Source organism: Notothenia coriiceps, unplaced genomic scaffold (assembly GCF_000735185.1).
Source record: "Notothenia coriiceps isolate Sejong01 unplaced genomic scaffold, NC01 NC01_scaffold00005347, whole genome shotgun sequence".
NCBI classification, from domain to species: Eukaryota; Metazoa; Chordata; class Actinopteri; order Perciformes; family Nototheniidae; genus Notothenia; species Notothenia coriiceps.
The window spans coordinates 52578-64361 of NW_011338048.1; the positions used below are offsets into that span (position 1 = coordinate 52578).

The window sequence follows — 11784 nt, forward strand, 5'->3', positions numbered from 1 at the left end:
TTTGTTTTAAATAATGTGTGTGTGTCTGTGTCTGTGTCTGTGTGTGTCTGTGTGTGTTTAAACTCAGTGTCTTGGGAGTCTCTCCCTCTTGTTATTTATAAACTAGTAACTTGCTGCCCGCTCTTGAACAAAATCAAGTTTATAGATCGATTCTGGGTAAATATGCAGAAGCCAAGACCTTTGAGCTCGATCAATAGGAGCTTACACTGGCATCTGATTGGAGCAGGCTACCGGTGGCCAGTTTACACAGCAGCCCCTTACAGTAGGTTGCCTGCATCCCCATCCAGACACAGGGGATACCGAACAATCCCAGGAAGATGGCTCCAACGTTGGCTTTGCTGTTTTTTTGCCAAGTAGCTTTATACACAACTGTAACACCCAAGAAAGGTATATTAGAGTATTTGGCTTATTCCTTTACTTATATTGAGCATGAAATTACTGTTGTTGCTATTTGCATTTTTTTAATCTAATGCATCTTTTGCGCCTGATTTAAGGTATTTTAATCAACTAAAGTGTGCACAATTTGTAGTCTACACATGAAGTAATATGGTGTATAGAAAGCTGTTGCTGTGCCGTGGACATTATTTATTTGAGTCCATGACCAATAATATTTCTGATCTTTCACCAGTATGTGGCCGACCTCCTATCACTGACGGGATTGATGAGTTGTCCCTAAAACGCGTGTACGAGGTGGCAGAAGAGCTGACCCTCACATGTGAACAGGGTTACTTGGCTTCAACAGCGACCCCTCGAAGGATGACCTGCACCGCCACAGGAGAATGGACACAGTCAGACCTGGCATGCTCCCGTGAGTTTACTGGGATGTCGGGCTTTCTCTCTGCTGAATTGTAACAATGTAGTTAATGTTTCAGAAGTGCAACACTAGAACTGCTGTAATTGCATAATTTTCTTTTCAAAAAGATGGAATGGGAGGAAGAATTCAATCCTTGGTCCCAACACTTTGGTTCCCCTAAAATATGCATATACTGTAGTATTGATGAAAATCTAAGTTTAATCTACAAAAGATGCAGAATCATTATCGTCCCTTATTTTCTACAGCTAAGATGTGCCCAATCCCTAGACCTCTACAGCCATTAGCACGGGGAAGGACAGAAGCTCCATTTAAGAGTGTGCTTAACTTCACATGTGATGACGGGTAAGATTGAATTGTGGATTTAAAAAAATTTCACTTTATATTTGCAGATTATGACAATATGTGTTTAATAAATTATTTAGGTATGTCATGCAAGGAGCCAATGAAAGCAGCTGTTTACATGATGGTACCTGGAGCAATCAAGCACCTCTCTGCAAAGGTACTGGAGGAAAATATACATACACATTTTAACAGAGTCTGAATTGTTCAACAGAGATAAAACACAATATCCAAAATGGTCTACCTTCTTGTATTGATGCACTTGTATTTGCTTAATTTCTTTATGCATTTTTGTCTACAAACTACTATAGCATATGATTCTGATTACTAAGACATTTGCTTTGGTTCTTTTTGACAGCAGACAGAACATACCTGACTTTTATATAAAGGTGAACCTGCTTGGAGTATATTTAAAGACTGTAATGTCAATGTATTTTCAAAGCTAGCAGAAAAATAAGCTCCAGATGTAATGTCAGTATAAGTCTAGTGTGATATTTTTTTCTTCTTATAGCTGTGAACTGTGACCTGCCCAAGCCCCCTACAGATGGAAGAATTGCCCATGATAAGCCAGTGAGTGGAAGCACCACCATGTACGGACAAGGCTGGACATACGAATGTAACCCACCTAAAGCACCAAGTTATGAAAGAGGAACCTGCATGGCTGATGGAAGAGCAACTGAGCCTCCAGTGTGTCGAGGTACGCAATAATATTCCTTTACCATTTCCTCCCCTTTCCTCTATTCAACATCTTTGTGTTTAGTTAAGGGCTGAATCAATTCTAGGATGTGGCTTAATCAGACCAGCATGTATGCATTTGTCTAATGTTTTCTATAGTATATTTTTTTCTTTGGCAACACACCCTTTGCAACTGTGCCAACTAAACAATAACCCCTCATGTTTTGGATCTTTTTTTGATAATTGCAGATGTGAGCTGCACCATCCCACCAAGCTTACCAAATGGTTTCATCACCTTTGCTGTGATGAGAGAACATAGCTACAAGGAGACTGTTAAGTACGCCTGCAATGAGCATTATGTTCTGGAAGGCGAGGCTGAGATCCAATGCCGAAACACAGGAAACTGGTCCTCCAATCCTGTTTGCAGAGGTAAGTCATGGAAAAATATACCTTCAGGCTAAGTTTCTGTATTTATGATTGTCAGCAGTCAATTGGTAGTCAGAAAATAAAAGTATGTTCAGATTTGTTTCTGGTAAAAGAAAATCTCATTCCACCTGGTTGATCAAAACGAAACCAGAAACAAGTAGCTTCAATATTACATATTGTAATACTAAAATTATATTCCTGGGAGTGGATATTGAAGACCTCATGTAACATGCTCAAACTGCTCTGCTTTGCTGCTCAGCTCCTTGCAAAGTTGGCATCAAAAGAGGCCGTATTTACTACAATGCCAAGAAGCTCTGGATCGCAGACCTGAAACCCAACAGAGTCCTCCATGAAGAACATGTTTCCTTTTATTGTCTGAACAAAGCTGAGAGGTGTGGGTACCCTGTGGCCAGCACCTGTAATGATGGAACGCTCCTCATCCCAGAGTGCTTTCAGGGTGAGTTATTGTCAGTTCAGTAAATCTAATTCAAGCTCTATTTTCCGGCAATTGTTTCCATTTTTTTCCGAACAAGCCAGCAAAAATGCCTTAAACTGAGTTTTGGTTCAGCTTGTAGTGGTCTTTCCCCTGAACATGTTAACATAGCACATGCTGTACAAGTCTGTCAGATGGCTCACATGTCTTAGGAAAGCCCCATGACGTTTCCATCCTGCCCTGCACATTATAATTTCAGGAATTATTATGCCTTTTTTTTTGCTTTCAGAACCAGGAAAGGTGGACTACACCATAAGGGCCAAAACCCTTCCATCAGAAATCGCTGTGTGTACTACTTCACACCCTGCAAGCCCCACAAGCCCTGCAAGCCCTGCAAGCCCAGCAAGAATGGCATAACATTGCATTGGATGATTTGAAACACCATGTGCATTATCACAGAATATAAATGATTGGATCAGGAATAATGGAAATGTAATAATATGACAGAGGCCACATCAAGAGTAAGAGCAGTAATTATTGATCAAATAATAAAAATTTGATTTTATCAAAGGATTCAAATTGTGTGTTTTGTTCCTGAGAGACTCTATGACCGAGAACATACTTACCCATACCCAGTTCTGAGGTTACAATAAAAGTAAAATTCAGAACTGTGTGTCCGAAGATATTATGTGAGCATATCCACTGATGGGTAAACAAGTCTCAGTGGTTCTTCGACTCCACGTCAGCCTGCATAACTTATGAAGTTGTGTGATGAGTGTTGAAATTCCTTCAAGAAAATTGCACTAACTACATAGACGGTGAGACCCTATAAAGATCATAGATGTAGGTCAAATTTCGTAAAACGTGAGATCTTCCTTTAAAAGCAATATCAATACATTTAACAGAGAAATACAAAGAGCCCAAATGTAGAAATGTTTCCTTTAAACAAACCTTTAAGGCTTCCATAAGGTTTTGATGTCACAACTATACATATGCACCACAACATTAGTTTAACACCAAGAGTGCAGATGCAAAAGATCAGCAAACAATGACCTATCAGATCAGACTGAGGTTTATGGAAGGGCAGCTTAAAGAGACAGGCGCTACAACAGAGGGTGAATACAGGTATACTCAGACAGGGATAAGAAAAGTTATGACAGTAAAGCATGCAAACATGTTTTTATCGAAACACGAACCCAAAAAGTATTAAACTGAAATGAGCACCATATGTTCCCTTTGACTTTTGCCTTTAAAGCAATAGAGTTTGTTGCCAAAATGTGTGCCATATGCATTAACAAAAAAGGATTAAAGCATTTAAAAACTAAAAACGTACTTAGGCAGGCACTACAGTTAAGCAACAGGAAAATGGAGCCAAATGGGCTGGTGTTTCATAGTATTGCAGCAACAAGGGGGAAGTCCGACTTGAGCTTTCATTTCCAGTAAACTGTCACAAGAACAATCTCTTATTGCAAAAAGCAAGCAAAACAAAACAAGGATAGCCAGTGAGAAGTTACATCATGCTGCTCTTATCTATTTACTTTTAGAGAAACACAAACATTAGTGAAACAGGGGACAGATATTCACTGTGTGGCCACAGGAAAGAACCGAGAAGCGTCTATACATCTCTACAAAGGATGGAACGCAAGCTGGTTTTGTTTCTGCTATTTCCATTTGTGTTTTTTACCATCGTAAAAACACAACACGACAATGGTATTTGCTATTATTTCTTCTTTTTTTAACTTGTTTTATTTGGCTAGATCTGCATGATTCCTCTGGAAGGTTCTGTTGTCTGCCATGGTTAAATGGTTTGTTTCAATATGCTGTGAAGCTAATGGTTAAACCTTTTGTTCTGTTCTTTGTGCTTACAGAATAATTATATTTTACCTAAACTTTAGAGGGCAAATGCAACTTCACATTAATTTGCCATGTGACATAATTGCAGACACAACACCTATTCCTTCTATTTCTAGAATCAGCACATGGCATTCATGTAATTGTATAATGATCTTATATTTAAATTCTGGAAGTCTATAACTATCACAAACTGGTCTTCTCCAAGCCATTATAATACATATTACTAAATCCATGTATCCTTGCAGTATGTCTTAGGCCTAAGCTAGCTGCCAACATTGAGATGGATGGGCTCCAGAGGTTCTACACCCCGGGTGTGGAGTTAGCGTTGTCCTGCAAACAGGGATACACCCCAGTTTCTGGCCCTCGGAAGATTGTGTGTGCTGCCAGTGGAACATGGACAAAAACCAAATTAATGTGCTTACGTGGGTCTCCTTTATTTTTCGTGAAAACTAGGGATCCTCTCACAGATCTTGTAGTGCAAATTCATACACTTGAGTTACTTTTTAAGTTAAACATGATGTAATTTTCTGCAAAATATCAACCGTAAGGAAACTTTTACTTTTTTAAAGTAAAAGTTTCCTTTTAAATGTAATTTTAAATACAATTATTAATTGATAATTACAGATAGATTTTACAATGTAGAAATTAAATTGTGTAAATGAATACTTGTTTTTGATGTTACATATTCATTAAGCATGTGAAGCAATGTGAATGATGATCAGATTGTGATAACCACACTCTTATTTATACGTTTATTTTCATTTCTAATAGTCAGATACGTATTTATTGTTGCTTTTACATATATTCAATAGGTTTCTCTTTTATTCTGCATTATGAATATGTACTGTATATCCAGGACTTGAGAGTAAGTTGTCTGTTCATTGGCAAAATAAATAACATAGAACATGTCAACATAGTCTTTGCTAGATCCCAACTTAACTTTATTATGCTTACAGGGTTACAGCAAACATTTATTCCTATCTAAACAATATTCATAACAAAATGGTAACACCTGTGTTCTCGTCTGCAGCCAAACGGTGTCCCCATCCTGATCCATTGTCCAATGGAGAATTATACTATGAGGACACTGTGTTCCAGAGTATGATCAACTATACCTGTGATGAAGGGTAAAGAAAGAACATCTTGTTGAATGGTGTTGTTTGAAATGTGTCAGTTTCTCTGATATTCATCTTGCTGTCCCTTATAATAATAATAATAATAATAATAGATTTATTTTGTTAGCGCTTTTACAGGTGCTCAAAGATGGTTTACAGATATAGTGAAAAGAAAAGAATAACAAATAAATATATATAGTTGAAGTTAAATTAAAATCAAGCAATACAAAAACAATCACACATTAAAAGCCATGGATGAAGAGGTGAGTTTTTGTACGTTTTTTGAAGGTGGTGAGGTCAGTGCAGTCTCTGATGGGTTGTGGGAGTGAGTTCCAGGGGGAGGGGGCAGTGACGGAGAAGGCTCTGTACACTGGTGGTACACTGAATTACAAATGGAGAACTTCTAATCATGCACACAATACATTATAGAAGTATTTTAAGAAAGATCCATGTGACTTGCATCAATATCTAAATGAAGTGCAAAGATAAATCATAACCATAATTGTATGATGTTGAGGTATAACAGCATCAATGATAACCATGACAATTTATATTTAACTTATTTTGTGCATCTGAACACTACTTTAAGATCCCTATGATTAATCAATATTTAAAATGGCTTTAACAGAATTTAAGTCAACACCTGTGTTATTGTGTATTTATCCAAGCATGAACTGACCACATGATATGGCTCTGCTCAGGTACACCATGAATGGAAACAGCAGTGCCCTGTGCCTTGCTGATGGAACATGGAGCACACCAGTACCAGAGTGCAAGCGTATGTAATCCATTACATTCTTTTTTAAATCAGGGAAAAAGATAGCTGTGAAAAAACACTCAGCACAAAGTACTGTTCTCAGTTTAAATTCTCTGAGGACTTATTAGACAGCCCCACAATAATTGGTTAACTTCATCAATAACTTGATATTAGGCCAGTGAAAATACATTTACACAAATGGAAGTGTAAATCAAACTAAGTATAAATGTGTACATTTGCCATGATAAAGGGTATAAATATAGTCTTTATGAACCCTCAAACCAGTTCTATATACAAATCAGCATTCACCCATTCACCATGCAAGGTCACCTACTCCAAGAAACACACACATTCACACACACATACAACATCCCATCAACTTTGGTTTGAGTGTTTTGCCCAAGGTTGCAACAACATGTTGACTGCAGGAGCTGAAAAGTGCAGAATACAAGTGTGCATTATATACCAATAAACAGTATACGTAATGACATGTGCTGTCTCTTCTCTCACAGCTGTTACCTGTGATCTTGCTCCGATTCCACCTTTCGGTATGATTGTTTATGACAAGAGGATCAGAGGCAACACTGTTGATTATGGTGTCGGGGGGACGTACAAGTGTAATCCTCCATACATCGTTTTTGGCAACGCAAGAGCAGAGTGCACTGTCCTCGGCAACTGGACCAAGACACCTGAATGTCAAGGTATGAAGGTTTGAAAAGGGAGATGCTGTATAAATATCATGAACCGTTTTCTGGCATTGCATTTACTGATCTGAGCCATAACTAAAAAGTTGAATATGAAAAGCAAGTCATGACTATAATCATAGTGACATTTATATTATACTGTTTTACACTTTGGATTATCAAACTTATTTTACAAAACTGAAATGTAAATGTATTATTGATCTTAGTATCAGCAAGTAAGAAAGTCCATTTGTGAACAGGATTTGATGAGTGGCGTTTGTGAAACATGACACTGTATCTTGCACTCGCAGCAGGTTTAGATCATCCAATCAGATTGTAAGATGTAGAATGTAGCTTCCTATTGACTTTACAGTGGGAGCTGAAAAAGGTGACACTCATTACATGTTAGATGCTTTTATCCAAAGCGACTTACATACTCAATACTGTGGACAATCCCCACAGGAGCAATTTGGGGTGAAGTGTCTTGCCCAGGGATACAATGACATGCTGACTGCAGTGGGGTTTGAACCTGTGACCCACTGATCCCAACACCAAGGCTCTATCCACTGCGCCATACGCCTCATAACACATTGTGAAATAAGATGCAACTCTACTACCACATTGGTCTTCACCATCCCTCATATAAACGTTCTAATACTTCAACTTCCAACAGCATGGGATTGTCTGCAAACAGTTGTTAAAAAAAGATGAATGACTACATTTTTCCTCTTACAGTGGTGACCTGCCCTCTACCGGAGAACATTGACAGAGGCTTCATGTCAAGCAGCGAACCGAGGGACTATGACTATAGGGAAACGATTAAATATGGCTGCAATGGAGACTATGAGCTTGAAGGAAGCCATGAGATTGTTTGTCAGCAAAATGGGAAATGGTCTGAAAAGCCATCTTGCAAAGGTAGGGCTACAACCAATGCTACAGTTATTTTACATTACAATGTTGGTGGTAGGTGCATTTCTTGTCTGATCTTGCAAGGCTGAAAGACTTGTAGCTCTTTTGGGGATTTTAGTTTTATAGAAATAAAACTGTTTCCCAGTTTTGATTGGTGTATTCCTATTTCCACTCTGTACCGGACATTTGGTGATAATGTAATTCAAGCACAATTCCATTGCTTTTTCCCCCAAAGTTCATGTCATATGTTTCTGTGTAGGGAGCAAAACAACACTTTTAAATCATTATAATGTTTTTATTTCACCTTCTGAATTACAGCTCCTTGCAGTGTCGGTATAGAGACTGCAAGGATATTATACAAAGGAAAACAAATCTGGATCAAAGACCTACAACCTAACAGAGTCTTACACAACGACATTGTCTCAGTCTACTGCATGGACAAACCCATGAAGTGTGGTTATGCAGTGCAAACCCAGTGCATCGACGGAAAACTCAAAATCCCTGAATGCTTTGAACGTAAGTTATATTGCTTTAAAATGACAAAATATCATTACAAAGCAGCCAGATAGTCAATAACGGGACACACTTTACTTTATTCTATTTTTTCTGTTTGTTTTTACTATCACATCACAACCTTTGTCCTTTTTGGAATATGTGAGGTAAACTTCAGCCTCTTGTGGCCGCAAAGAGAATTTCAATGGCAAAAAACGAATCTTGAAAAAAAATGACCTGCCAATGTTTGCCTATTAAAAAAAGGAAAATACAATTAAAACACAAGGTCAGACTCATTGCCTCTCAGGTTTTCCGTGATATGGTAATTTCAAGTCTAAGTTGAGCGGCTCACTTCCCATTATGTCTACTCAACTCTGACAAAAAAAAGCAACAACAAAAAGAATCCCAGCCAATACTTTTGGGGCAATTATCTCTAGACATGTTCCTTATGTTATAATAGTGATAATTAAGATGAAGTGCCCTCTTTAAGGGAAGCGCAAACATTCTGACCTGTTCTCTTTATTTGTGTGTCTGTTTAATTTCCAGAGCCAAGTGGTCCGGGTTCACTTCCATCAGAAATCACACAATGCTGAAACAGCAGCAGATTGCTTATCGGAGGAAGATTTAACTACAGCAATAAGGAATATTTTTATCTGTTCTGGTTGGTAATGGATTTCCCCATATTTGTGATTGTTGACATGTTGACCTTTTCAGTCCTCTATCAATAAATATGAATGCAATTTGGTTTCTGGCGCACGTGTCTCGTCATCTGTCCCTTATTCAATAATTTAATTTAGTACTTGTAATGTACATTTGATTAGGAAAAATAAAAACGGTGAACCTAAGTGAAGTGGTAAGTGAACCTTACCAATAGTAAGATACTTAAAGGCTTTGAAGGTCTAACAAAGCATTGAAATCTTCATAAACTATAGCCTTTCGGTCATTTATCATCATTGATCAAAACCACAACGAGATAAGATAATTATTTCGTTTTTAATGATATTTTGCCTTAGAATTAATTACAATTTGTGACAGTTTTCTCTTTACCCGGTGCGCGCTCCCGCGACGTACAGGCGCGACTCCGCACGGTGGCCTCTCACAAACACTCGTCCATTCTCGCGAGAGCCGATGAGTTCCACTTTCTTCTCGTCCAGCATGGCCGCGCTGTATGAGGGATACACGTTGTGCGGACTTACTCCATCTCAAAATCTGTCAAATTCAGGCATTCAAGGTGTCGAACCGGTGAGAGACAGCGACCATGTCGTCGTCACCGACTCAAGGAGATCTGTCACGCTATTCAAGGTAACGTTTAACGTTTGTTTTGAGGAGGCTCTTCTAGTCTGGGCCAGCTGATCAGTGCGACTGCGACATGTGTAACTCGTGTTGGCATCCTCGACATACAGTAGCTGTACCATAAACTACCAGAACAGATAGGACACAAACATCAGATAGCTGTGAAAGTACATTTAGTTATTGATAGGTAAAATCGTTAGTTAAGGTCGTTAAGTTGTATTATGGTAAACATTATGCGAGTATAAACAAACAGGCACATGCTACTGTAGCTAGCTGCCGTTGTCTACACTACAAGACACTCAGTTATTTAAGTATGCAGTGTGCATATTTAGCTAAAGGACAGCTCTACATACATAAGTTATTCTCCAAGCAGCTCTTCTTCAGTAAACGTCAACTTCATAATTGGTGTAGGTTAAACGTGCATAATCACAAAGTTTTACTTGTACATGTACTTTTGTAGATATAAGGGAAACGTTTTTGTGTTGTGAGTGGTATAACTATCTTGGGCAGTCATTGATGTTAATAACTGGTCCTCTTTATTTCTCTTTTTGTGTTTCTTACAGGTTTCAGACCAGAAGTCACTGAGCAGCTGGACAGTAAAACAAGGACAGACTCTGACTTGTTCAGCAGTCTACAACTCAAAGACCAAGGAATATGTGGCAGTGTCAGACAGCAAGGTACACTTTCAGTCATTCTAGTACGACCATGTTTTGTTGTGCTTGATTTGGAGCACCAGCATAGAGACAATTGGCAAAAAATGAATAAATCAATTCTTAAGAAAAGACTAAAGCAGTAATGGGACAGTTATCTTAGTTTTCCATAAAATAATCAGCAAGTCTTTTGGACTTGCTGAAGGAATTTTGCCTTTTCAGTGAACGTGTACTAACTGGGTCTAAATGCATTCCTTAATTCACCCATCCAGTGTTTACTCATTAAACACTGTTACCTCATTTAAAGGTTTGACCTAACACACCACTTTTTTTGTGGTGCTTGAAAAATAGACTTGTAATTATCTATCTAATAATCTATTCTCTAGGGTTCTCTGTAGATCTGACCTTCCAGAATTATCTGCAGGATATTGTCACAAAAGAAATTCTTTGTTTTTTCAGGTGATCAGAATTTGGAAGGAAGAAGACATACACCTAGATAAGGCCTTCAAAGCAACCGTAAGTGAATGACTTTGTGCAATGTGTTTAATGGCAATATTGTTTATACTTGTTCCAAGTTAAAAGCCTGTTGTCATAGAGAGCATGACACTAGATGAATCAAAACTACTGTGGATATAGTCTTGATGGAGTTTTCACCAAGTATGCAGAGGCCTGTACTACGAAGCTGGATTTTCCTAACCTGGATATGTTTGAGTTAGCCGGTTGGCCTAATCCAAAACATACGCGCTCTCGCTAAACGGTACTACGACACGGGTTATCAAGTGGATCGCTCAAGCCAGCCGTGTCCTATCTAGTTAGGTGCACGTTCACATGAAAGGGGTGGTATTTGGAGCATTCGACCAATCACAAACATGGAGAAGCGTACTGACAGCGCAGCGTCATACTTCCTGAATGAAAAGTCAATTATAATATTAGACAAATATGAAGAAGTTAAACTTTAAACACCAATGACTTAAATACTTTATCCAGGATAAAAGCCACATAGCTGCACCTGAAAGGTGAATACAGCAGGTAAAAGAAAAAGTGTTTGAATGCGCACATTAACAGGTTTATGATATCACTGCCCCATCCAAGACACGATCTGACTTTAATTACATTTGTCTCTAGTGTTTCGTCAACTTAATGTTTTGCTTAAAATAATACTTCTGCATACAGTATGTGACACTGTGAGTGTTGCACGGCCAGATACGGCTCAGCTGACTCAAATAATGAAATATATGATACATTATGATGTGATATGCCGCGGACTGTACTTAATGTTACTCTGATCCGGTTACTTATGTTGTGGCAGATATTTAACTTAAGTAAGCTTTCTTAACGCTAATG

At 38.3% G+C, this 11784-nt stretch overlaps 3 protein-coding genes across 3 annotated transcripts in view; all 3 read left to right on the forward strand.

Moving 5' to 3' along the window:
- The first annotated feature begins 299 nt into the window (after window positions 1-299).
- Window positions 300-3252, forward strand: LOC104942869 (beta-2-glycoprotein 1). Its single transcript, XM_010768177.1, has 8 exons — window positions 300-387; window positions 629-808; window positions 1060-1156; window positions 1237-1313; window positions 1665-1850; window positions 2078-2257; window positions 2514-2711; window positions 2977-3252. The coding sequence occupies exons 1-8, from the start codon at window positions 318-320 to the stop codon at window positions 3102-3104; spliced, it is 1116 nt and encodes a 371-aa protein (XP_010766479.1). The 5' UTR covers window positions 300-317; the 3' UTR covers window positions 3105-3252.
- Window positions 3253-4136: 884 nt separating this feature from the next.
- Window positions 4137-9241, forward strand: LOC104942870 (beta-2-glycoprotein 1-like). Its single transcript, XM_010768178.1, has 8 exons — window positions 4137-4397; window positions 4787-4963; window positions 5572-5668; window positions 6358-6434; window positions 6926-7114; window positions 7832-8011; window positions 8324-8521; window positions 9044-9241. The coding sequence occupies exons 1-8, from the start codon at window positions 4322-4324 to the stop codon at window positions 9088-9090; spliced, it is 1041 nt and encodes a 346-aa protein (XP_010766480.1). The 5' UTR covers window positions 4137-4321; the 3' UTR covers window positions 9091-9241.
- Window positions 9242-9619: 378 nt separating this feature from the next.
- The window catches only part of nol11 (nucleolar protein 11), a 10292-nt gene continuing 8127 nt past the window's right edge, over window positions 9620-11784 (forward strand). Inside the window, exons 1-3 of the mRNA XM_010768179.1 lie at window positions 9620-9799; window positions 10354-10467; window positions 10900-10956. Coding sequence (XP_010766481.1) covers window positions 9626-9799; window positions 10354-10467; window positions 10900-10956 — 345 coding nt within the window. The 5' untranslated portion in view covers window positions 9620-9625. The remainder of the gene's footprint in view (window positions 9800-10353; window positions 10468-10899; window positions 10957-11784) is intronic.

What these genes read in the sequence shown, in the direction of transcription:
- LOC104942869 (XM_010768177.1), top strand. Translation starts at nt 318, where the DNA reads ATGGCTCCAACGTTGGCTTTGCTGTTTTTTTGCCAAGTAGCTTTATAC. An exon ending in AACTTCACATGTGATGACGG is followed by an intron (nt 1,157 to 1,236) that starts GTAAGATTGAAT and finishes TAAATTATTTAG; the next exon opens with GTATGTCATGCAAGGAGCCA. An exon ending in CTCCAATCCTGTTTGCAGAG is followed by an intron (nt 2,258 to 2,513) that starts GTAAGTCATGGA and finishes TTTGCTGCTCAG; the next exon opens with CTCCTTGCAAAGTTGGCATC.
- LOC104942870 (XM_010768178.1), top strand. Translation starts at nt 4,322, where the DNA reads ATGGAACGCAAGCTGGTTTTGTTTCTGCTATTTCCATTTGTGTTTTTT. An exon ending in AAAAACACAACACGACAATG is followed by an intron (nt 4,398 to 4,786) that starts GTATTTGCTATT and finishes GTATCCTTGCAG; the next exon opens with TATGTCTTAGGCCTAAGCTA. An exon ending in CAAGACACCTGAATGTCAAG is followed by an intron (nt 7,115 to 7,831) that starts GTATGAAGGTTT and finishes TTCCTCTTACAG; the next exon opens with TGGTGACCTGCCCTCTACCG.